The sequence below is a fragment of the Xenopus laevis genome, chromosome 6S, assembly GCF_017654675.1.
Source record: "Xenopus laevis strain J_2021 chromosome 6S, Xenopus_laevis_v10.1, whole genome shotgun sequence".
In the NCBI taxonomy this organism is placed as follows: Eukaryota; Metazoa; Chordata; class Amphibia; order Anura; family Pipidae; genus Xenopus; species Xenopus laevis.
Window position 1 is genome coordinate 12,519,087 of NC_054382.1, and position 27,342 is coordinate 12,546,428.

The 27,342-nt window shown below is 38.5% G+C and overlaps 1 protein-coding gene across 1 annotated transcript in view; it reads right to left on the reverse strand.

Annotated features, from left to right (window-relative positions):
• Positions 1–350: 350 nt before the first annotated feature.
• Positions 351–27,342, reverse strand: part of vipr2.S (vasoactive intestinal peptide receptor 2 S homeolog) — a 54,904-nt gene continuing 27,912 nt past the window's right edge. The window contains exons 5-13 of the mRNA XM_041567360.1: positions 13,216–13,313; positions 11,615–11,741; positions 9,892–10,042; positions 7,617–7,677; positions 7,462–7,531; positions 4,747–4,838; positions 3,015–3,144; positions 2,886–2,927; positions 351–820 (exon numbers count right to left, since the gene is read on the reverse strand). Coding sequence (XP_041423294.1) covers positions 647–820; positions 2,886–2,927; positions 3,015–3,144; positions 4,747–4,838; positions 7,462–7,531; positions 7,617–7,677; positions 9,892–10,042; positions 11,615–11,741; positions 13,216–13,313 — 945 coding nt within the window. The 3' untranslated portion in view covers positions 351–646. The remainder of the gene's footprint in view (positions 821–2,885; positions 2,928–3,014; positions 3,145–4,746; positions 4,839–7,461; positions 7,532–7,616; positions 7,678–9,891; positions 10,043–11,614; positions 11,742–13,215; positions 13,314–27,342) is intronic.

A 27,342-nucleotide genomic window follows, 5' to 3' on the forward strand; every position in this document is an offset into this window, starting at 1 on the left:
GTCTTCCTTCATTAATAAAATCACTTTTCAACTTAACTACATGTTCCCAGCCTATCCTCAAATCAAAGACCCACTTTACCCATGTTATGCAGCACATTGGCTCCTATCAGCCAGCCACTCACATGTGGCCCAACCTGACGGTGTCGACCAATCATATATTTGTTTTCATTATTCTATTTGCTCTATACAAATAAAACCTAACTGCTGATTGATCACTATTGGTTAGTTGGGACACCCTTGACCAGGTTGGCACGTCACCTCCATCCTCTTTTAGCGATGGTCTACAATATCCCTGGAAAATGATTGTTAGTTGTGGATTTGGGTTTTTTTTCTGAAGAAAAAAGAGTCACTTTTCATATTACCCACAAAAGACTTTATAAAAAGAGAAGAGATTTCAGTAGCAACAAAGCTCACTACACAAAAAAGAGATTTACTGGTACAGGTATAATAATTTAGATACAAAAGTGCATGGTAAAAATCTATAGAACATTGAAGTGCAACATTATATTAACCCTCCCCACCCATCTGTACAGAGGTCCACTGGAAATCTGAGCTAAAGATGGTCTCTACAGAGTCAGTTTGGCCCTCTGCGGATAGAAATGCCATTTAGCCTTTAATGATTGATTGTCCTTGAAGGATACTGGGCTCATATGACTGTGGTTTCTGTCTGCAGGATGGACTGGGCCCTTGAGTTCCTGTGAAACTGGGGAGCACTCTCAGAGCCATTGTGAGAAATAGTGAAACTGTGCATCCTCTTATCTCGCTTCTTGTACCGGATATAATCCCAGCTCCGCCATTTTCTTTTTAGCTCTCCTTGCACCTGGTGGAGAAAAACCCACAATTAATGAAGATGGTGATAAGATTTTACATTATTATAAAGGTTTTTTCCTAGTTTATCCTCCCCCCTTGCTTTTTTCTAATATTCGGGGGTCCATCTCTCAGTTTGTCCTTCTTCTTATGCTTAAAAGCATCGGCCAGCCTGGAGGTGCTGTGAATCTTTATGTCCCATGGGAGTCCTTATCAGCAATATAGTGAACGATCAGTCTGCAAAGCTGCTGAAATTGTTCTGCAAATATGTAGCTGGAAACACTGGAAAGTTGCATTGCAGGTTGGCTAAATGGCTGCACACGTGGGCATGGGTTAAAACAGAATCTTGGCAAGACTTTTCTTATTTAAAAGAGAAGGAAAGGTAGAATGACTCTGATGGCAATTAGTTTAGCACCCTGAGTGGTTCTAGTCCCTTACCTCCAACACCCACTGTACCTTTGCAATGAGCATCACTCCGCCATTTTGTTCTGTCGCGCAGGCTTTCCCCACACCTACTCAGTTCCCTAGTGCAGAAAAGAGTTCTGTACTATGTGTGTGCTCTCACCCAGGGTGGTCCAGAGGAACCTCATGAACTCATAGGAAAAGCACCCTGAGCCAGTGCATTTTTTTTTAGGAGGAGCACTGGGCTGGGGTAGAGAATCAAGAATCACTACCTAACAACTTAGCACCCCTAGTTATTCTACCTTCCTTGATTTTTAAGTTTGTTAGGTAAAGCGGTACTGGAAATTCTAAACTAATTGCAGAACTGGATTCCTGGCAGGTCTGTCAGTGCACAGTGAGCTTTCTGCTCTATATTGTACCTGCTCTCTGTTGCTTTGCTTAGCTGTCATCTCCAGCAGCATATTCCACTTCTAGCAGCACTTTCCAAGCTGTCACTTTTAGCAGCACTTTCCTAGAGGTAACTTCTAGCCAGTAACGTAACTAAGTGGGGTCGGGTGCAGGCCGTGCAGCCGGACCCCCCACCCCCCTCCGGAAGCAGTTTTCCGTACGCCATCGCATCAGCATCCGGAAGGTCCCAAGGGGGTGCGGGTCCAGGTGTGAACCCCCTGCAGCCCCTGCTTCTAGCAGCACTTGCCTAGCTTTCATTTCTAGCTGTACTTTTGCTAGCGGTCACTTCTAGCAGCAATTTCCTCGCTATCAGTTCTAGCAGAACTTTCCTAGCTGTCAATTCTAGCAGCACTTTCCTAGCTGTCAGTTCTAGCAGCATTTTTCTAGCTGTCAGACCTAGCAGCACTTTGCTAGCTGTCAGTTCTAGCAGCACTTTCCTAGCTGTCAGTTCTAGCAACACTTTCCTAGCTATCAGTTCTAGCAGCACTTTCCTAGCTGTCAGTTCTAGCAGCACTTTCCTAGCTGTCAATTCTAGCAACACTTTCCTAGCTGTCAGTTCTAGCAGCACTGTCCTAGCTGTCAGTTCTAGCAGCATTTTTCTAGCTGTCAGACCTAGCAGCACTTTCCTAGCTGTCAGTTCTAGCAGCACTTTCCTAGCTGTCAGTTCTAGCAGCACTTTCCTAGCTGTCAGTTCTAACAGCACTTTCCAGCTCTCACTTCTACAACATAGCAGCACTCTTCTATTTATCATTACTCCAAGACTGTGGATCAGAGCAGAAAGCACATGCTGCATGTGAAAGTATTAGATGTGTCAAATATCCAAATTTGTTATAAGTTTAAAAATGTCAGTTTTACTTCTATTGTAATAATATTTATTTTGACTAGGAATTGTATTTATAAGCCTTACTTATTCAGTTGTTCTTCCATGCAAGTGAAACAATCCTGGCATTAAAACAGCAAATGAAACATGAGCTCAAGTTCTTACTGGTAATATGATGAGCATTTTTTGAGTAAAAATTAAATTAGGTTTATTTTGTGTATTTAAGAACCAGGGCAAATCTGCAATCAGTGGTTGAGTATTTGGAATAAGACATGGTTTAGAACTTGGCACTAAATTTGTCTTGTCTACAGCCACGTGTGTTACTGCGCTGCAACCTCGGATTCTCCTATTATATCTGGAAAATACTTTTCTAATTGTCATGACATTTTTAAATTTTTAAATGACTTACTTCTGTGTTCAAGAAACAGTATAAAATGACCACGACCAGTCCCTGCAAAAGAAGAACATTCAATTAGAAGACCCTTCTTTGTGCAATGAGACAGACAATATCATGCAAGTATTGAAATCATCTGGTTACCTGAAAGGATCCAACACACAATTCAAACCAAATCTGACATTCACTGAAACTTGGCATATGGAAAACTGTGAAGACCATGTAGTGAACCCCAAATAGTGGTATGAGCAGAAGTGTCGATTTAGTAAGTCTCCTGGAATATAAAAATGCAAAGATTTCCAGGAAAACAAATGAGTAAATTACGCATTTTATGTTCCTAGTTGAAAGAATTAAAATGTAGGCATATTGCATTACAATTGAATAGAAACACATTTTGGAGCAAACTTGAGATCGAGTCAATAAGCTCAGAGGACTCCACTTCTCCCATCATATCACCCAATTTATAAATACTGCACTTTCTTAAAATCTGCCAAAACTTAATTGTGTAAAAATGCAGCTTAAAATTTATATCACTTTATAAAAGGTAAGAATGTTTTATATAAACAGGTATGGGACCTGTTATCCAGAATGCTCAGATCTTACCGTAATTTGGATTTTAATACCTTAAGGGTAAGGGCACGCGCTGCTATTTCGGAAGATTAGTCGCCCACTGACAAATCGCTTCTTCTGCGGGCGACTAATCTCCCTGAACTGCCTTCCCGCCGGCTAGAATCTAAATTGCTGGCGGGATGGCACTCAAAGGGGTAAATTTATCAAAGAGTGAAGTTCCGCCACTAGAGTGAAATTCCGCAGCTCTCAATTCATTTCTATGGGATTTTGAAAGGCGTATTTATCAATGGGTGAAGTGAAAGTTCAGCCTTTGATAAATATGCCTATAAAAATCCCATAGAAATGAATGGAGAGTGGCGGAATTTCACTCTAGTGGCGGAACTTCACTATTAACTTCACTCTTTGATAAATATACCCCAATGCCCTTCATTTTCCGAAGTCGCCCAAAGTTGCCTCACGAGGAAACTTCACAAAGCCGAAGCGATCCGACTGCCATCCCGATGGCGATTTACATTCTAGCTGGCGGGAAGGCAGTTCGGGGAGATTAGTCGCCCGAAGAAGAAGCAATTTGGCGCTGGGCGACTTATCTCCCGAAATAGCCCTAAGTCTAAAAGAATTTCATGTAAACATTAAATAAACCCAATAGGCTGGTTTTGCTTTCAGTAAGGATTAATTATAACTTAGGGATCAATTGCAATTTACTGTCTTATTACTACAGAAAAAAAATTAAAAATTTTGAAAATTCAAATAAAATGTCCGTGGGTTATGGTCTTTCTATATTTTGGATCTTTCTGGATAATGGGTCTCCGAATAAGGGATCCCATACCTGTATATTGCAGAATATTTAAACTGTTGTGTGAGGGGCAAAATATTCACAAAATATTCACAAATTTGTTTGCAATGAGAACATTTATTCGCACTAAAGGGGTTGTTCACCTTTGAGATAACTTTTAGTATGATGTAGAGCGTGATATTCTGAGATAATTTGCAATAAGTTTTATTATCTAAGGTTTTTGAGTTATTTAGCTTTTTATTCAGCCGCTCTTCAATTTGCAATTGGTAGCTAGGGTTTGAATTTCCCTAGCAACCATGCATTGATTTGAATAAGGGACTGGGTTATGATTAGGAAAGGCCTGAATAGAAAGATGAGTAATAAAAAGTAACAATAAAAATACATTTGTAGCCTTACAGAGAATTTGCTTTTTAGAAGGGGTAAGTGATGCCCATTTGAATAGATCCTTATCAGAGTAAAAATAATCCTATTGGGTGTAAATCATCTTTAAAGGTTTTTTACACGTGCACTTACTTGAATTGTGATTGGTCGTTGCCCCCGACATCAGGCGATCGCAGCTTCTGTATCAGAATCCGAATGATGTTAATGAAAAGGCAGAAATTTAGCTGCAAATCAGAATGGGTTTAACCGTTAGTCACTGAAACTGGAGTTTTAACAGGGAACATTTACAACCAGAAATCATGCAAAATCAAGACACAGCAAACTAAAGGCTGGTCTGTTTGTGAAGTACAAGGAAAAGACTATGAGAGTACTATTTAGCCATGTAAATACTTGAATTTATGGCAAATGCTATTTTTATAACATTTTCAAACCAAACATGAGTGGCAGAAAATTTAGTTGGTGAGATGAGTTGGTTGTGATGCTGCTCTGCTTACAACTAGCCAGAGAAATGTAAACTGTCTCTTCTCTGCTCACTAAATTAATTTTCTAAACAGGCATCCCTATAACAAGACATTACTTTCCTCACATGATTCATGTTCTGCTAATTTTAGCCAATTCCTCTAAATAAACAGTATGTTTAAAAATTAGAAGAATTTTCTGAGCAACTTCACCTATATTTGTTTTCAGGTCCATATATCAATAAAACAGACATTTTAGTATAAAAATCATTCTGCGCCCAGCTGCTGGCTACTCCAGCCTACAATTTATTTTTCACTGGTGGAAAAAAATTATTTGTACGCAACAAAATTGCTTGCATTGTGCATTATATTCCACCTGGTACAGGTATGGGATCCGTTATCTTGAAACCCACTATCCATAATGCTCCGAATTATGGATAGCCTGTCTCCCAAAGACTCCATTTTATCCAAATAATACAAATATTTTATAGGAATTTCCCTTTTCTCTGTAATAATAAAACAGTAGCTTCTCCTTGATCCCATCTAAGATATAATTAATCCTTATTAGAAGCAAAACCAGCCTATTGGCTTTATTTAAAGTTTACATGATTTTCTAGTGTTCTTAAAGGGATACTGTCATGGGAAACATGTTTTTTTCAAAACACATCAGTTAATAGTGCTGCTCCAGCAGAATTCTGCACTGAAATCCATTTGTCAAAAGAGCAAACAGATTTTTTTGTATTTCATTTTGAAATCTGACATGGGGCTAGACATATTGTCAGTTTCCAGCTGCCCCCAGTTTTACTGAAGACAGAGTGATTAACAATGTGCTGCAAGATATAGAGGCTAAAAGGAGCCCGATAGCCCTGCCGGCCCTTGGGTAGAGTACTCAAAAGCCTGGTAAGCTCAACCAGGCAGGTTTAGAGCTTGGATGTACTTTATGTGTACTTGCACTATGAAGAGTGTTGGGAGCTATGTCATGAAGATAAAGCAAGCTGTGTGTGTTTTGCTGAATTGATTTCATCGCTGTAGATACCTGTTCCAGCTCTGCATGGGCCTACCCATCTGTGTGAATCCCCAGGCTGAGTTGTGCCCAAGGGAGGGTAGAGAAAGAAAGGATCCAGCATGTGTCCCTGTACAGATACAGCTGTTGTTCATGTACCTGCCATGTGGGAGCAACTTCCTCTGTCCAGCTGGAGAGGTATTTGGGCAGGTAGCGCTACCTGGGGAAAGTAAATGCTCTTAGGGGAAAAGGGACTGAGACTCTTTATCCACCAGGAGTGGAGTGTGGGACTTTGGCTGACAAAGAGCTGCCAGGATTGGACTGCAACAGGTTTCCCAGGGTAGTGGGTCATTGTTATGTGAATGCATATTTTATCTGCACTTTCTACTTATAGAAAAGTTTATTTGTTATACAGTGTTTGAGCCATGAGATTTAATTCACAGTACCTTTCACTCACAACCTGGTATAAGGTAATAATGTATAACCTTGGCACAGGGGGTGGCCAAAAAGGGGTTACATATATATGAGCACACTGTGGCACAATACCAGTCTATCTTTGAAGGCTATACTGACTTTTAATCCAGCTAAAGCAAGTCCTTCTGAAATAGACTAAGACCAAAGTGCATGTGCTGAGCATCCATTCCGAAGTCTGTGCATGCGCATAAAAATGTTGAGCTCCTACAATGAGGCAAGTATTAATGGCAAGGTCAGTGGGCAGGGATATTATGTGCATAGATGCTGTTGGTGGACCAATATGGCAGCCAAAACATCAAAGAGAGATTAATTTTCTTCAGGCTTATCTATTAAAAAGTATTGGATTTTGAGGAACAAAAATAAAGGGATTGGCATGGGGCTGGGGTGCACTACTGTTTGGCAATGGTAAGGGTTCAGGACTTTCCTTGTCCTTTAATATGACTTTGGTTCTCTGTTTGCCGCAATTACAGCTTCTACTCTTCTGGGAAGACTTTCCTTGAGATGTTGGACCATTGTTGGCGGGATTTTCTTCCATTCAGCCGCAAGACCATTATTGAGGTTGGGATGTGATGCTGAACAATCAGCCTTGCTAGATGTTGGCATTCCAATACAACCAAGGCCATTTCTGATGTAGGAGTCGCCTGAGGAGGCCTCATTTGCACAGTGCCCATGAATACATCTCACAGGTGCTCAGTTGGGTTGAGATCAAGGCTCAAGACCAATCAAGTTCCTCAATTTCTGTTTGAGCAAACCCATTCTGTATTACATTGCCCTTACCGTTTCCTTTTGAACATATGAAACCTGTGACATCCATGCTACAAATGGCCAAAATACCATGCTCATAAAGCAATAACAGAATGCAACCAAACTGTATTTGTTGGACTCTGAAGAACAACAATGGCATTTACTCACAGTGATGGATATGATGATGGGAATACGTATAATCCACCATGGAACACTGTGATCATTAGTATCCCAGCATCTAGAAGAGCAACAGAAATATAAGTTGCAAAAAAAAAAGAAGTAAAGCTCAGTGTATCTACTTGATTCCATGCATTTCCACTTACTCTGTGTCGTCTAAATAAATCCTTGAGATAATCCAAACAATAATGAATATGGTAGGGATGCCTGTTATAATAAAGAGAATATACTTTTTTAGCCATACATTTTTTTTAGCCACTTTTTTTGGCCATGCTTTTTAGCAAGAACGTATTCCTGTAAAAAAAAAAAAGTTCCAAATTCATGTCTAAATGGACAACATTTCTATATAATCTAAATTGCACAGAAAGGACTAAAATACAAGCCATTTTTAAAAGTTCCTATCCAATACATGACTCTACCTAATAAGGCCATGAGTCTTCTTCAAGCAAGTGAAACTCATTTCTATATTCTCTATGAAATATTTCAGTTTTTGTTTTGATTATACTTTTTGTTAATTAACTTTTGTTTACCTCCATCATCCTGTTATGGATTTCTATGAATATTCATGTTTACTGTACTGCATTTTCATTAATAAAATAACATTAAAAAAAAAAAAAGAACATATTCCTGAACCATATCTGTATTATATATACAGAGCAGGGGCTGATTTGCTGATGGGAAGACCCTGGTCATTGACCCACCACTTCTCCTGTCCTTTATGGCTCCGCTCCCCAAGCCCCATTCCATTCACCCAACACAGTTGCCTAAAGCCTAAAGATAAAAAAAAAGACAATGGGGCAGATTCATTAAGGGTCGAATTTCGAAGTTAAAAATACTTCGAAATTCGACCCTCGAATTGAAATCCTTCGACTTCGAATATCGAAGTCGAAGGATTTAGCGCTAAACGTTCGTTCGATCGATCGAACGATTTTTCGTCCGATCGAACGATTAAATCCTTCGAATCGAACGATTCGAAGGATTTTAATCCAACGATCGAAGGAAAATCCTTCGATCAAAAAAAGGTTAGCAAGCCTATGGGGACCTTCCCCATAGGCTAACATTGACTTCGGTAGGTTTTATCTGCCGAAGTAGGGGGTCGAAGTTTTTTTTAAAGGGAAAGTACTTCGACTATCGAATGGTCGAATAGTCGAACGATTTTTCGTTCGATTCGTTCGATTTCGTTCGTATTCGAACGAATTTAACCAATTCGATGGTCGAAGTACCCAAAAAATACTTCGAAATTCTAATTTTTTTCATTCGAATTCTTCACTCGAGCTTAGTGAATCGGCCCCCTAGTGTTGGGTGAATGGAGTGGGACTTAGGGGCCAGAGCGGAAACTGCTTTGCATATATGTTTGCCGCTGGTACTGAGAAAATACTGGGGCCCCTAGACATGGTTCAGGATTCTATTATTTGCTTGACAATGTATTGTTGCTCAAAGTCACACACACAAAGCTGTTTTTAGGTTTGGAATGTCCCAGATCCCACACATACTGGTGCTGCAAAAATGAAGAACATTGAGGCATGGCAGATCTATCAGGAGAAGATGGCAACAACAAGACATTATAGTGGCCCTAAAGCTCAACTAAAGAAGTAGGTCGTTACATTATGTTTTGGACTTTTGTACCAGCCCAAGGCAACCTCAGCCCTTTAGCAGTAAAGATCTGTGTCTCCAAAGATGCCCCAGTAGCTCCCCGTCTTCTTTTCTGCTGATTCACTGCACATGCTCTGTGCTGCTGTCACTTACTGAGCTTAGGGACCCACTCACAATATACAGTACACATAGAATAGAAATGTCACAATATAAGGCTGATTAGTAATTAATACAGATAATTACTACATGGCAGCACAGAAACCAGTGCAATTAGCATCAGAATTTAATAATCAGCAAACCTGTAGCATCAGCTTATATTACAGCCAGGGAAGCTCATTTTCTGCTGGATAATTAGTGACGAGCCCTAAGCTTAGCTTCTCAACAGCCAATCAGAGCCCACTGAGCATGTGAGTGTCACAGACACTTTCCAAGATGGTGACCCCCTGTGACAAGTTTGAAGTCCTGGATCATTGCTGCTATTGACAAGCTGAAACTTTAGCCTCGTACAATAAGTTCACTATATAAAATATGGCATTTTTAGTCATATTCATTTTTAGGGTTTAGTTCTCCTTTAAGTACAGTTCCCAGTACCCACCAGAATCATAAACATTTCAAGGGACTCCTGAATCTATTTTGACCTCTTTAGACCTTGCCACCACTAAAAGTGTTCCTTGGCTAATGCTTTTGTTTCTGGTTCTCCTAGACAGGATCCTATGAAGGGTCGTACCTTACCTACTTCTGTACATATATTTAGGTTAATGAAAATATATCTGTAAGTTTCTTCATTATTTAACAATCTTCGTTATTTAAAGTCTAATGATTACTCACCCCATCCAATCAGCAGATACACTGTGAAATGCCTGTTTGGAGAGAATATCATCACGAGAAGTGTCTGAAGATAAAGACCTTCAACCAATAGCCAATAGAAATTTGCCATGACACAGTACTGCAGGAATACCAATATCATTTTGCAGCCAATCTGAAATAAAAAAAAGGTAAAACCCAACTAAGCTCTGTGAATGATTATGAGATTTAAAATTGCTCAGAGTGCTCTTTTCAGCAATTTTGCTCTTTACTTTTTCTTAGATTTCAAGATATTGGTTATTATATCAGTCTAGGGATGGGCGAATTTGATCCGTTTCATTTCGCCAAAAATTTGCCTCCGGCGAAATGTTGCTGACACCCATTAAAGTCTGGGGGCGACCAAAATATTTTGACACGCGGTGAAATTTTTTTGACGTGCGTCTTTTTTTTTATTTTTTACGCACTACGCCATACAAGTCTATGGGCGTCATTTCCGCGGCGAAACAAGGCAAAATAATTCCCCCATTCCTAAACACTTAAGTGTAGGAGTACCCTCTGCTGTGGAGCAAGACAGAAAAACATAAGTTTAATTTACTGATGCAGGAAGCATCTCCCGCTGCTCCTAATTTCTATCCATTCTATCACCATGAGCAATAGAATGGAGCAGCAAAGCATCAGGAGACACTTCTTGCATCAACTAATCCACATTTGCTTTTCTGTCTGCCCTTTATTTAAAAAAAATATTTATTGCAAACGTGTTCCAAAGAGCAGTCTCAGCAATTTTATATTGTTATATGGCTGGGTATGGGTTCTCTTAAATACTGTATTTAGTAATATTCTTATTTATAAACAATAAATGATATTGAGAAGGATAGGAAGTTAAAATTATAGTAGGAAAAAATAAGATTTCTATATCAAAATTACAGGTATGGGACCTGCTTGGGACCTAACGTTTTCTGGAGAAGAGATCTTTCCATAATTTGGATCTCCATATGTTAATTCTACTAAAATAAACTAAAAAAAATGTATTTATTAAACTCCAAATGTGAAAAACCTGAAAAAAATCACGTTTTTTTTACTGTAAAATCTGAATTTTCAGTGGGAAAAAACCCCACAAATATTTCAGGATTTACCCCGAGGATGGAAAAGTCTGAATCCGAAAATTCGGTATCTCAGAACTGCCGAGGTTGCATATAAGTCAAGTGATCTGCGCTTGGTTTTTGTTGATAATCCAAAGATTTTGTGGTTTTTGGGCAAAAATCAGAAGAAAAACTACATTTTCAGGTAGAAAATCCCAAAAAGAATGTTCAAAATTTTTTTCCCCGCATAGAAAATCTTTCTGGGAAAATGTATTGTATTGATAAATAAAGTAGAAAACACATGCGATTTGGAGTATTTTTCAAAAAATAATGAGATAAATTCGGACTTTGATGAATGGACCTCTGAATAAACCCAATAGGCTGGTTTTGCCTCCAATAAGGATTAATTATATCTTAGTTGGGATCAAGTACAAGCTACTGTTTTATTATTACAGAGAAAATCATTATTGAAAAAATAGAAGTATTTGCTTTTAATGGAGTCTAAGGGAGATGGCCTTCCCATTACTTGGAGCATTATGGATAAAGGGTTCCCGGATAGCAGATCTCCTACCTATATCAGTTTATTTATGTCTTAATATTTCCATTAAGTAGAAATGAAGGTTAAATAATGTAGAAAGAGCAGTTAGTGGCCCTTTAAGTTTAGTTACCAAGGATTCCGAACATGAATTTGGGTTGGAGAAGAGGAAGTCGTCCTTCACTAAGACAGAGATGGCTTTCAAAATGAAAGAGATGAACAGATTCAGATGAATGTAATTCCGTGTACAGTGAAGTTTCCTTAAAAAAAAAAAAAAAAAAAAGATATTCAAAAAGTAAACTTTCACATTTCAGTTAAGGATTTAGAAAAATAGTAGCAATGATACAATATGTTACAGTTATCTAACCACGTGCTCTTTAAAGGAGAACTAAAGCCTTAAATTTGTTTTGACTAGGAAGTGAATGGTCCAATATCAGTCATGATCAAGGCATCCAAAGTTGCTCCAAAGGTGTTCTTCATCTCGGATGTTGTTAGGCCATCTTTTGAGTGTCAGTGGCACTGCACATGCTCAGTGGGCTCTGAGCAGCTGTTAAGAAGCTAAGCTTAGGGCTCGTCACTAATTATCCAGCAGAAAATGAGGTTGGTCTGTAATATAAGCTGATGCTACAGGTTTGCTGATTATTAAATTCTGATGCTAATTGCACTGGTTTCTGTGCTGCCATGTAGTAATTATGTGTATTAATTACTAATCAGCCTTATATTGTGACATTTCTATTCTATGTGTACTGTATATTGTGAGTGGGTCCCTAAGCTCAGTAAGTGACAGCAGCACAGAGCATGTGCAGTGAATCAGCAGAAAAGAAGATGGGGAGCTACTGGGGCATCTTTGGGAGACACAGATCTTTACTGCTAAAGGGCTGTGGTTGCCTTGGGCTGGTACAGAAGCACAAAACATCATGTACAACATTTCTGGCTACTTCTTTGTTAGTTAGTGAGTCATCTGAATTTCTCTGGTCAATGCTAAACATTATAAAACTTTCCTTTTTTCACAAAATTTGCATGTGACTGTAGTAAGTCAACCGAAATGAACAGCAGGTGGCGCTATTGCTTCAAATTCATTACATTAGTAGTTTTAAAACTGTAATATCTCGAATGCTATGAAAATACATTATTAATTAACACTGCAAAAGTAACAAGAAGAACGATCAAAGTAGTTATACATCCATGTGTTTTAAAGGTTAACATTCCTTTAAAGTGATACTGACACTAAAAAACTACTTTTTAAAATATGAATGTACATTAAAAGTTACCTATAGGTCATGCTGATCATTTTTTGCAGAGAGGCTTCTTTTTGTAAGTAATTGTCACTTGAAGTTTCTAAACCTGACTGTTTTGCCAACCTGACTGTCCCATCTCAGCCGGTCAGTTAGAGTTTCTAATGCTCGCGGACTCCTGCTGCACAAGTATGGCAGCCCCCTCATAGACAAACACAGGGAATCAGATAGTCAATAAAAATATTGGCCAAATTCTTTATGGCTAAATTATAAGTAGCATGGAAGGCCAATATTACGATAGATGTAAAGAAGGTATAGTTTCTGGTGTCAGTATCTCTTTAAGCTTTAGTTCTCCTTTAAATTCATATCTAGTGCAGTTAGTTCTGTCTGTAGAATATATAATTTCCACGGCGAGTGGGGATTTCTGTCTTCATCTTGGTAAATTAGGAGCTTTTATAGTCTTCTCTCCAATACAATGAAAGGTTTTATGGAATCTTACCTGAACAGGCAGAGAATGGTGCTTCCTACAGTCAGAGCAATCAGGGAAACGCTGTGTCCAAATGTGTAGATTGCCTTTACTATAATGTAGAAATCCGGCTGTGAATGGCAACAAAGATATGTTAAGCAGGTAGTCCATTCCAATTATTATTATACTTATTATTATACTTTTATTATGCAATTATTATTATACTTATTGTATTATTATTATTATAATTATTATTATTATTATACTTTTATTATACAATTATTATTATACTTATTATTATTACTATTATTATTATACTTTTATATTATTATTATTATTATTATTATTATTATTATACTTATATGTTAAGATGGTAGTCCATTCCAATTATTATTATACTTATTATTATTTAAACAGATTATTCTTCCATGAAAAATACATGTTATAGGAGCTACTGTATAAATAGGCCAGAATATGAAAGCTTTGGGAATCTTATGATCCATATGAAGGAGGAACAAAAAGACAAAATCCAACTCAATTCAACCCCCAGCATCCCCTGGCAGCCCTATAGATGTAAAAAGTTACTCACAATATAATATAATATAACCTTTGACTTCTTGTTATTGATACAGACATGGGACCTGTTATCCAGAATGCTCGAAACCTGGGGTTTTCCGGATAACGTATCTTTCCAAAATTTGGATCTTCATACTTTCAGACCTTTAACTAAACTATGCTGTGTCTAGTCACCTGATGCGTTTCATGCCTCACTTTGGCACTTCATCAGAGGTGACTAGACACAGCATGGTTTAATTAAAGGTCTCTGGGATGATACCTATTCATGTTTTTAATGATTACTTGGTAATAAAGTTTTTTCACTGATTTTCACCCGTGGTTGTAAAAGGCTCCTGTCACTTCGCTTTCTAATGGGACACAGCAGCTTCTGGCTGGAACAGAGTCCAGTCGACGGGTAGCCACCAAGAGGGTAACTATAAGACCACCTACATGTAAGTACTTCCAATATATTGATGTTTTAGCCTATGGGGGACCTTCTATAATCAATTTGGTTGAGTCGTTTTGAAAATCCTATTTTTTAAAAAAAAAAAACGAATCTAATTTGATCGAAATCGATTCAAATTCGATTCAAGTTTTAAATAAATTTCAATTGGTTGTTTTTTTTCCGAAATTCGAGTTTATGGGAGTTTTTATAAACTCCCATAAACTCTAAATTCGACCCTTGATAAATATGCCCCTAAATAAACCCAATAGGCTGGTTTGGCCTCCAATTAGGATTAATTATATCTTAGTTGGGATCAAGTTCAAACTACTGTTTTATTATTAAGGAGAAAAAGGAAATTGTTTTTTAAAATTTGGAATATTTCATTATAATGGGAGACGGCCTTTCCATAATTCGGAGCTTTCTGGATAACGGGCTTCCCAATAGTAAGGGGTTTCCCAATAATAGATCCCATATCTGTACAACTTTGATACTGGATGCCAAGGCCAATGGTTCTTTCTGCTCCACCCTACAGCAGCCTTCACCTTGCAGTGCGCAGCACCCCCTGGAGGTAGGATCTACATGAGCATAGACAATAAATCCAGCATTGATTGAGTTAGCATGATCCATTTAGCATTTATTTTCCATTGTATATAGAGCATATTTATAGAGATCTTCTCTTAATTCTGATTCTGATAGAATGTCTATTTATATACAGTAGGACTATCCAACCTCTCTGGTCCTTGAGCTGCTGTTGAAGCAAAACTTTGAACAGATACAGACAGAGGTCCTGAGATAGAGCAACCATCACCTAAAGTATTTCTGGTGCCATCTGGTATCCAAGTCTACCTTCTGTCCCCTGCTCTTCTAACCTCACTTCATTGGTCCAGGGCAATTAGTACAGAATTAAAAATGATATAAAACATCAACATAGCCACCATTTGAGGGGTGTCCCATAACAGTTGCCTTGCCCCGGGCCCCACCACAATGAAAGGCGTCCCTGGAGGAGAACAACATTTTGTGTCAAATCATAAAGGTGATTCCTTATTGTTAGTCATTCTCTCATTAGAATGGAATCCTCACATTCCCTTCAGTCACTTGTAAGAACCAGACAATCGATTCTGTTAGCAGAATTATAATTCCAGGATTAGCCCACTTCTCACTCCCCAGCGTTTGTGTTCTCTGCCCAAAGACATAATTAAACAACTCCTGGCGCCTCGTCTCGTGAAATGTTTATAAGGTGCAATTAAGCTCCATCAAACCCTTTACTTTTTGTGTGAGTAAAATAAGAGCTTAGAGATTATATTTAAGATTTATTTACAAATAGTTAATAGAAGAAAACTGGCAGAGAAAAAGTTGAATTAACAACAGGGAATAAATATAACACTGCAACATTTTGAGCCCTTAAAGGATAAGTAAACCTTTAAAATAGGTGAATGTAAAATTGATGAGGGGGCTATACTAAGCACTTTTGTAACTTTCATTCTTATTTATTTTTTATTCCAAGATATTAAGGGATACATGTGCTGTTAATATGAGAGAATTTTGTTACAATAGCGCCACCTGCTGGTCAGTTTCCCACCAGTCTGACCACTAATTAGTCAAGGAAGTTGTCAGGAGAAAGAAAGAGGCTGCTCTGATGTTCTTCTGCTTAGGAATAAAAAATAGAAACTTTTCTCAAGTCTTTCCTAAGCAGAAGAACATCAGAGCAGCCTCTTTCTTTCTCCTGACAACTTCCTTGACTAATTAGTGGTCAGACTGGTGGGAAACTGACCAGCAGGTGGCGCTATTGTAACAAAATTCTCTCATATTAACAGCACATGTATCCCTTAATATCTTGGAATAAAAAGAAAATACTGTAAATAATGAATGTAAATGACAAAAGTGCTTAGAATAGCAGCCTCATCAATTTTACATTCAATTATTTTAAAGGTTTACTTATCCATTACGAAGGAGGTCCACTGACTTTTTGCTTTCAATTTCAAAATGTTGTTGGTCCCCCCCAGACAAGAAACATGGTTGAATCAGTCAATTTTGTACCATTCCACAAATATGAAAGGCAATAAATAATCAGTCAGCCTTACTTTCACTGCTTTGGGCCCAGGGGAGCCAATAAAGTTGCAGACGGGAGTCAGGGATTGAGAAAAAAAAGGTGAGCAAGTCAATGAAAACAAGGACTGGGACAGACTATGGTGTGGGAAACCATAATTACAAGTCACCAGACTTGTAGGAAAAATACAACTTTGCAAAAATAGATATTTCCATATGTATTCAGAGAGGTTCTTGCACTTATACTGTCTGCTTTAATTTATTGCAAAAAAGGGTTCAACTGCCAGGTAGCTCTGAAATTAAAACTGCCACTTGGAGTCCAGGATTCCCTTGTTTGAGAGCTTACACATGCAGCTGACTTGTATCTAGTGAACCAAACACTAACACCGATATTGATGCACCTCATATGAGTTCCAGATGTCAAGCCACTTGGGTAGCGGATTACCAAGGAAAAACTTTTTGTGCAACGTGTGCTCAGTTTACTGCCAATTTAGGCCCACAGTGGCGAATCGTGAACTCGTTTACATCAGGATTTTAACCTTGGCTGCATGTCGGAGTAAAAATTCATCATTATATGACCATGACTTTGTCCGAAGGAGTTGGACAATGATTTGGTTTCCTCTATCGGAAAGGGTCAAGATGACAAAGACCATGAAAGTGCCTGAAAACCTGTTCCACAGAATGAGATGAATTTCTCCAGCCAATGACACGAGGACCAAACTGACCTAGTGGGTATACTGCATCCCATTATTTGTTATGTTTTATATTAGTCGCTTGACTAACTTTGCTGAACAATCGCCAGGCAAGGAGTTTGCCTTTGGGTCAATTAGCACAGACAGCACAAAAAAAATCGGAGCAATTGAAAATGAACCAACGTTCTCCTTTATTGGAAAGCATTTCTTAATTTATTTTAACAAAACATTTCAATTCGGCTACGTGGAACGATATCAGTATCAAAGAACCAGAATTCCTGCTTCTAAATGTTACATTTACATTCTTCATTGTCCCGTCTCCAAACAGAATGTTAAATCATTAGTTCTGCTCTCGCTAAGTAATACCAGGTCATCTGAAACCCTATTCATAAGGGAAATTGGCCTGCTCTTTCTGAAATTCAGTAAAAGAATATATTTTGTTGGCGGGGATCGTTGGCCTTGATTGAAATGAGATAACTTAAGGAAGGCGTTCAGCAATGAGGTTATGAAGCAAGTACTAAATAAGGAACCTGAATTTCAATAGGCATCTTGCAGTCTTATGTCGGTTTCTGATATTGTCTATTCTCTTTATATATCTTTTCAAGAATACACTGCAGTTTCCAAGTGTCCCACCAAACCATGGGTTGCAGCACTAATCTATCAATCTTGGGTGCAGTTGTTGGTATAAAACCAACAGGCAGTTAGTGAAAGTACCATAATTTGCTTAACTTGACCATATATGGTATCATCTGAAGTTTAGGCCTATGTGCCAAAAATTGTGGAACTGGGTCATACTTAAGTTACATAGTTTCAGAGTTACATAGTTAAATTGGGTTGAAAAAAGACAAAGTCCATCAAGTCCAACCCCTCCAAATGAAAACCCAGCATCCATACACACACCTCTCCCTACTTTCACATAAATTCTATATACCCATACCTATACTAACTATAGAGTTTAGTATCACAATAGCCTTTGATATTATGTCTGTCCAAGAAATCATCCAAGTCCCTCTTATAGTCATTAACTGAATCAGCATCACAACATCACCCGGCAGTGCATTCCACAACCTCACTGTCCTGACTGTGAAGAACCCCCTACGTTGCTTCAAATGAAAAGTTATTTTCCTCTAGTCTGAAGGGGAGGCCTCTGGTACGGTGATCCACTTTATGGTTAAAAAGGTTCTATAATGTCCTCTAATGTACTTGTGCTAAAGTGCTAAGAAATACAGCCTTTTCCATCACCTCCTACACCTTAAAGGAGATCACTGGCTGATGTGAATTTTTGGTCCACATGGTGGTCGCACAAAACGACAGTCCAAAACAATGTTCTAAACACAATGGAAAGCCATGTTGTTCCTTGGTGATCCAGCTTACTGTCATCAATAGATCAAAATGAAACCTGTATATGTTCAGAATTAGACTGGGGAGGATACAACAGACCAAGTATTGAAGTATTTTAAATAATATTAAACGTATATTTTATCATAATCAAGATCATCATCATCAGACATCATGTCTCTCTACATGCAGAATTTGTGCAAAAGGCAGTTATTTTGTTACATTTTGTTTGTATTGGAATCAGTTATTTGAGTGAGCTCTAAAACATCTGCTAGGAAAGGAGCCCCCCTATAAGATATATTGGATCTAACTGTCAATAATTATCTGACACCCAACTGCTGCATGAAGACAGAATGAAGAGAAACAGATACTGAAGGAGGGACAGTAAAAGTAAACTTGATTATTTCAGAAACGGTGCAGAATATTTATTTGATTGTATTTACAAAGTTTCTTACTTCAGTATGCTGAAGCTTATATTACATTTTCGCAGTAGTTCCCCTTTAAGGAACATCAGAGACAATATTTATAGGGACAAATATTACAAAATAAATGTAGTTGGAAATTAATGTTTCCTGCTGCTGCCATCTATGACTCATGCATTGTCTCCATAAATCATGAGCAGTACATCATGGTGTCAAAACTAATGATGATGTGATGCCATGACTAAGGCCTCCTTCTCTTATCTTTCATTGGCAAAACCTGGTCAGAGAATTGGACCTTGAGAGTTGCACTATAACAACAATTGAACGGCCTATAGGTTAAACAGGACTATTTTAGATTACAGGTAAGGAGTTTTTATCTTAAATGCTCAGGACCTGAGAGTTTTCCAGATATCGGATTTTCTGTAATTTAGCTCTATACCTGAAGTCTGCTAAAAATTAATTTCAATGTTAAATAAAACTAATAGGACTATATTGCCTCCAGTAAAGATTAATTACAACTCCGTTTGTGTTTTATTAGTACAGTGAACAAGGAATTCATTTTTACATGTTTTAATTATTTGGTGAAAACGGAGTTTATGGAGATGACCTTCCCATAATTTAGAGATTTCTGGATAATGGGTTTCTGGATAACAGATCCTATACCTGGGGGCACCGCTACAGCTAAAAACAGACCTGGCTGCATGGATAGAAGGCAAAGCCACTTCTGCTCAGGAATGAACTCTATCGGATTGGCATACACGTGTAGCTCGTTGCATTAGACGAGAAATTATTTTAATCAGAGAAAGTTGCATAGAGAAGTATTAGTATCTATTAGTGACAATATGGTTTCCTGCTGGTACTGCTGCGAGTAGAAAGAAATTAGGACCGGCACACAAGGCAATTCAAACAGGGGACAAGCCCCTTGTGCGTTTATTGTGTGTGACGCAATAAATGCACAAGGGGCTTGTCCCCTGTTTGAATTGCCTTGTGTGCCGGTCCTAATTTCTTGCTACTTGGATTTGGGAGTGCCGTCTTCCTATTGGTCTGTGCACCAGGCAGAATTTAATCTGAAGGGCCCCGGTGTGCACGTGATTACTTTCTACAGGTACTGCTGTGAGAGCAGTGAGAATTTAAGGACTGGATTTGCATTTGATTAGCAGGATAAAAGTGCCCAGTGATTGTTATTACAGAGCTTTTCATAACATAGAGCTTTAAACACTTCATTCCTCTGCTCCCAATCAATAGACCCAGACTAGTGGCATTGACATATATTAATTGAAAGTGTAATAGCATCAATAGAACTGCTTCCCCAGTGCTGGGAATACATGCAGAAGGCTTTGCATTTAAAGCACTGCCCGTGCATAAAGTAATGGGATCTGTTAAATCAATATTGTTAGAGGTTAATGAGCAATGCTGTCATTTCATGCTATAGAATGTTCCGTTCCTATCGCCCACTGCTAAAGGAACTGCAGCATTACAATTAAAAGGCCATTATACCTTCCTTTTTTATAGTCTGTTGGACACATGAAAAAGCCTCTGTTCTATCAATTTATAAAGCAGGACATTCTAGGGATTAGTGTCTGGTAGGGGTACATGGGACCCTTGGAAAAAACTGGATTTTGCCGATCAATGACAAACCCCTCACCTACTGCCACTAGATGTGTCCCCCCTCTGTCACTGCTCATGGGCTGGATTGGTTAAAACAGTGATCCCCAACCAGTAGCTCGTGAGCAACATGTCGCTCTCCAACCCCTTGGATGTTGCTTCTCGTGGCCTCAAAGCAGGTGCCTATTTTTGAATTCCAGGCAAGTTTTGGTTGAATAAAAACCAGATGTACTATCAAACAGAGCCTCAATGTATGTTGACAATCCACATAAGGGCTACCAAAAGCCAATCACAGCATTTATTTGGCTCACCAAGAACATTTTTCATGCTAGCGTTGCTCCCTTACTTCTTTAACCTCTCAATGTTGCTCAAGGGTTCAAAAGGTTGGGGTTCACTGGTTTAAAAGGTAGTGGAAGATCAGAAGAACAAGTCTTGGGTGCTGGGGACCAGTTGGATTCTTCCCAGTATCCTGATGGACCAGTCAGACCCTTCTTAGGTACATGGTTTATTATTGTTCAGTGCTACTGTCATGGCAGAACCTGGAATCTTATGCGTATCACCATGATGAGCAAAATGTTAGGAGGCACTTTATCATGGGTGGCAAATAGGTACTTTTTGCATGGGGTCTGCTGGCCACCCCCAGCAGAGGCATCAGGTCTACTGTGAATACCATGAAGCTCTGTAATCGCAATTGGAAGCTCTGTAAAATCAGGACATTGTGAGGTCACTTTCAATTATTCATCAGTAGCACAGGAATGAATACACAGTACAATACCAGGAAAAATGACTCTTTATTTGATCTACGATTAGGACGGAATAGGCTGATAACCAGGAATCCTTTTTTCCCCTGCTTATATTATACCTGTTTCCCTGCTGTGTTTAATAAGATGGCAACAGGCAATTTACACAAATGGTCTTGTGCAAATAGAGATACACAGAATAAACGCAACCGACTGTTTAAACAAAGAGCTAATTTCACAAATCAAACACACTTGAATAATTACTGGATTTATTGCCATACACTAAAACTATAACCAAGGCCAATTAAAAGTAACATGTTGAATGAGCAAGCAGGGCACGGCAGAGATAGGAGACATAATAAAAATCCTCAATGTGTTAGATGATTAAATATCTGCTATTTGGCTACTCAGTAACCATGTGGCACATGGAGAAAGTTGTGTAGATGTCACCACCTCTAAGCAACGCCGCTGCAAAGAACTTTCCTTACTTTTACTTGCCCATCGACATCTATTATGAAGGGGGCTGGAAAAGTCCTGGAAAAGAGACACTTGAAGGCCTGAGGATTTGGAGTCGTCAATTTCTTTGTTCAACCTTGGTACAACTCAAGAATGATGGGACCCTCAGTATAAACATATCCACTGACTTGTGTTTTAGCCAATACAGGGTGATGCAGGTCAAACAAATGACCAAGATATGGTACAAATATGAGTTTAAAATCCCATGGTAAAGGAGATCTTTATTTTTTTTCTTGGATGGTAGTCAATTTGTCTTCTTGCCCCCCCCAAGTAAAGTCTTCTCCCCCATCAATGAGTGTGTGGTTGATGGTTGTAAACAGATAGTTTAAGGGGCACATTTACCTAGGGTCGAATATCGAGGGTTAATTAATTAATTGAAATCCTTCGACTTCGAATATCGAAGTCGAAGGATTTAGCGCAATTCGTTCGATCGAATGATCGAAGGAATAATCGTTCCATCGAACGATTAAATCCTTCGAATCGAACGATTCGAAGGATTTTAATCCATCGATCATAGGATTATCCTTCGATCAGAAAAACCTTGGAAAGCCTATGGGGACCTTCCCCATAGGCTAACATTGGCCTCGGTAGGTTTTAGGTGGCGAACTAGGGGGTCGAAGTTTTTTTTAAAGAGACAGTACTTAGATTATCAAATGGTCGAATATTCGAACGATTTTTAGTTCGAATCGTTCGATTCGAAGTCGAAGGTCGAAGTAGCCAATTCGATGGTTGAAGTAGCCAAAAAAAACATTCGAAAATTGAATTTTTTTTCCTCTATTTTCCTCTATTCCTTCACTCGAGCTTAGTGAATGGGCCCCCCAGGTCTCATTTACACCAGTGATTTACTTGGTTTGGGTTGGAAAAACAGATGTAACAATATTTTTGCCGGTTTTTATTGACATCATTTTGCTGTATGGGTTGTTTACTTTGCTCAGTTTTTCTTGGATGCTATTAAAAATCTTAAGCAGTTTATATAAGTGAATTAAACCCATCCCTATTGAGTTGAGTGAGCTGTCTGATTTTGAGGGATTTATGGAAAAAAATGGACCTGCAATCCAATAAGTGCTGAACAAAAGGCAGGTGTAAATGGGTTTTAGTTTCTTTTGAAAGTTGCTAATGTGGCATATTCCTAGGCAGAGGGTAATAGCTGTCCTACAAAAGGTGCTGCTGATGCCTTCAAGAACATGGAGCCCTTGTGGTTCCTTCAGGTGATTCCTTCTATCATACAGCAAAGTGCAAGATATGGAGGGAAGCACATTCAGTACATACTCTGAGCATTATTGCCACAAAATAATATAAAATTGGTAATGTTGCACTAAGGGGGTCTATGGAGCCATAAATATCTCTTGGAAAGAACACATATGGTCTTCAATCAGACAGGCTGCTTTAGTGGTCATAATGGTGGAATAACTTCGCAATTTCAATATACTTTAATTGCATATGTATGAAGAATATGTATGAACTGTTAATTGCCTCGCCTTGAAAAATATCTTAATTGTGACTTGTTTAACAGAAACCCTACTTGCTTCCTTCTAGAATTATTTTTTTTTTAAATTCTCCCATAATTATCTCTCCTCCTATATTTATGCAGCAGAAGACATCTATGCTCTATGGCTTTGCTTTAGACTTTACTGTATAGGGCTTTTAACATGAATAAACGTAACTATATATCACTGCAGTGCAGTAACAGCATTAAGCTGCCTTTACATCAATACTGCCAGCCCCCTGGATAATTTCTGGAACAAATCACCTTCTAATTAGTGTGAGATCTCTCTATACGGCTCTAATCTGCCGGCAGAAACCTGCTTGAGTAATTACACTTCCCTAATCTGGATCCTGCTGTTCCAGCCGGACTTGTTTTAGTTTGTCGTTTCTGCTGTTATCCCAATTAAGTGGATGTTATTTTTAATAGAAATGCAATTTATGTTATGCATATGCCGTATATGGAGCATCTCATTACCGAGGGGGGGAATGAAAATGTATATTTTGATAATTGAAGGTCCTCTTTGACTTGTGCCAGGGATGGAGTTAGAGAAGTTTTAAATGACATTTAAAGGGTATGTCCAATGTGCGTGTAGATCTTAATTGGGAATGAATCTTACAGGGTATTTATTAAAAGGGTAACAGGTATAAGAGTGTTTAGACATTCAGTTGTCCGTCACTGAGGAAATATAAACTGATGGGTTCCTTTTATCGAGCGGGTGTAAATGATTTAACAGCTGCTCTCAACCTTCCCGTGTCCTGTATTCATAATATTTGCTTTGTTGCTTGGTAATTCCGGGCTTCTTGACTGATATCTGGGGTACTGGGCACGTAACCCTGCCTTTTACATGTGACGAGAGACATTGTGACTTATCTGTTAGGATCTCCATAATAAGTGGACTTCTGCTGCATCATTTTGACAATACTTTTGTATCTAAGGGCCCTTACACACGGGCGTTTTGAGCTGCGCTCCCCTGCGTTCCAGGTCCATGCATTCAGCTGCAGGAGAGCGCAGGAGTAAACGCACGTGTGTAAGGGCCCTTACTCTTGCAGCACCAGCAGGGAAGTTCTTCTGATTGAAGATAGTTCTCCTTGAAATCAAGGTATCAAGATGTTCAGCAAATAAAAAATACCCTCTTCCTCACAGAGCCACTGACTGGTCACACAACTTCCACTGCTGTAACCCATCTTAAATCTTTCTTTTTCGATGCTCTTTAAGGCCCATACATGGGCCGATAAAAGCTGCCGGCAGCTTATTGGCCATTGTGTGGGGCCCTCAGACGGGCTTCCCCGATCGATATCTGGCCAAAAGTCAGCTATCATTGATGCAGTTCGCTATCCGACTGCCCGTATGGCCTCCATTCTGATGCAGGCATATAAGGGAGAGATCCCTGTGTGTGGCCACCTTTAAATCTGCAATTCCATCATTGAATTCCTCTGTAGAGAATCTTCCTTCAGCGGTAATTCTATTGAATGTCGGATGGTCCCTCACTCCAAATGTATCAAGGTTCTGCACAACAGAGTTAGTGGCACCGTCCAAGCCACAATAAATCCAAGGTAAAAGTAAAGTTCACTCTGGAGAACCACATTCGATTCAGTGTATTTTATTTAAACACAACATGTTTCGGAAAGACATGTCCTTCATCAGGCACCTGATGAAGTCATCACATGATCCATAAATACAAACATCAACCAATCAGTGCACAGTGTTGATTAATTATTCATGCTGGTGAGTGTGTTCTGCATTAGCGTGTCAGCATCAATTACAAAATTCACTATTAAAGAGTCAAAATACGTGTATAAAAGAGATTGATCATATTGAAAAAACGTTTAAAAACATTAAAAGTGGTGAATTGTCAAATCTTTTAGAAACATGTAGAAACTGTACAGATAAACAATTGCAAATACGGGGTTCTCAAGGATGTCCATATTATAAAAATAGTAGAAGTTTTTTTAAATTTTTTAAAAAATAATAAGTTAGTTGGCCAAATGTAGCAGCATTTAGCAGGGTTTGGTGGTGCGTTTTTACTGGATTAATAACAACACCTCTCAAACCTTGTAGGATTCTACCAAAGTAATAGCATATACATATCCATGTGATCAATCTCTTTTATACACGTATTTTGACTCTTTAATAGTGAATTTTGTAATTGATGCTGACACGCTAATGCAGAACACACTCACCAGCATGAATAATTAATCAACACTGTGCACTGATTGGTTGATGTTTGTATTTATGGATCATGTGATGACTTCTGTGTGCATCCTGACGACGGTTCAGAGAGAACCGAAACGCGTTGATGTGGGGTAGATTGTAACACTCCAATAAAAGCTTTTTTCACAATACCCGTGAGTGCTCTTAACTACATATCTATATATATATATATATATATATATATATATATATATATATATATATATATATATATATACAGTGATACAAGGAGAAAGCTGGGAAACTACAGCCTCTCTTTAATCAGAATTGAACTTTTCTGTGCCTCTTTTGTACAGACATCAGTGAGTGCATTGCCATCAAGTGAGCGCTACCTGCTCAGTAATGTTTTGTTCTTTCCGCCAACTCCATCCTTCCATTTTTAAAATGTCTCTACAGAAAATGTTACTTAGTGACTCAAAGAGGTTTTAGCAGGGATCTCTGCGGACGCACTTAACATAACAAAAGCTGCCTGGCTTCATACCATTGAATCCAGTGACTCACTCTTTCCTTTACTCCCCGGCGGCCGTATGCGTTTGCCTTCTTTCTGCAATCCTCGTTGTTAGAGGAACTAGATTGTTTAGGCGCAATTAGTGTAAGTAACAGCTCATAAGTACGTTTTCACTTTGATACACAAACATTAGAATAGCTTTTTTGTACTGTAAATATAACATATCATTTGTATTTTTTGGTAAATTTTTACATCTCATTCCAGATCGGGGGAGGGGGGATATGTATCCATTAGTACCCACTGGTCACTAAAGGCTAAAATAACATAAGATAATTTTCTTATCTGCTATCACCTGAGTCATTCATCTATCCCATGACCTTCCAAATAACTTAACTAGCTTTGTGGGGTTACTTAAAGGGACACTGTCATAGGAAAAAAAATTTTTTCAAAATGCATCAGTTAATAGTGCTGATCCAGTAGAATTCTGCACTGAAATCAGTTTCTCAAAAGAGCAAACAGCTTTTTTTATATTTCATTTTGAAATCTGACATGGGGTTAGAAATATTGTCAGTTTCCCAGCTGCCCCAAGTCATGTGACTTGTGCTCTGATAAACTTCAGTCACTCTTTACTGCTGTACTGCAAGTTGGAGTGTTATCACCCCCTCCCTTCTCCTCCCCCAGCAGCCTGAAAACAGAACAATGGGAAGGTAACCAGATAGCAGCTCCTTAACACAAGATAACAGCTGCCTGGTAGATCTCAGAACAACACTCAATAGTAAAATCCAGGTCCCTCTGAGACACATTCAGTTACAGTGAGTAGGAGAAATAACAGCCTGCCAGAAAGCAGTTCCATCCTAAAGTGCTGGCTCTTTCTGAAAGCACATGACCAGGCAAAATGACCTGAGATGCACCTACACACCAATATTATAAGGAAAAAAATCCACTTGCTGGTTCAGGAATTACATTTTATATTGTAGAGTAAATTATTTTAAATACATCATAAAAATCATGACAGAATCCCTTTAATCTTGGAGACATAGCTTCATATCACCCAAAAAAACTAGTTTTTACTTCTAACTGCAAAATACCAACACATGCCTCAACAGTTTACTTCAATCAATGTTATACAAGCTATGTGTCTCAATGCTGTGAGTATAGTAGTTAATTCCTATATATATCTCTCGGCCTAGCAGATAAAGGGGGTCATTTATCAAAGTCCGAATTTATCTCAATATTTTCTGCTACAAACTCGGATCAAATCCGCTCTGGTTTTTTACACTTATTTATTATAAAAAAAATTCTGAAAATTTGCTTTGATTTTTTTATCTGATTTCCAATTTTTTTTCAGAGTTTTCACCTAAAAATTCAGATTTTGCAGAAAACCCAGTGCACATCAAAAAATCATTGGGACTTCTCCCATTGTCTTATATGCAACCTCGACAGGTCTGAGATGCCAGATTTTCAGATTCAAACATTTCCATCCTCAGGGAATAGTCAAAGTTTTTTAAAAAGACTTCAATTTTCGAATGGTTGAATTTTGCAATTCTAATCGAATTTCTTCTATTCAAATAGAATTTTGGCCTATTCGATGGTCGAAGTACCCAAAAATGACTTTGAAATTTTATTTTTTTTAATTCGAATTTTCACTTCGACCCT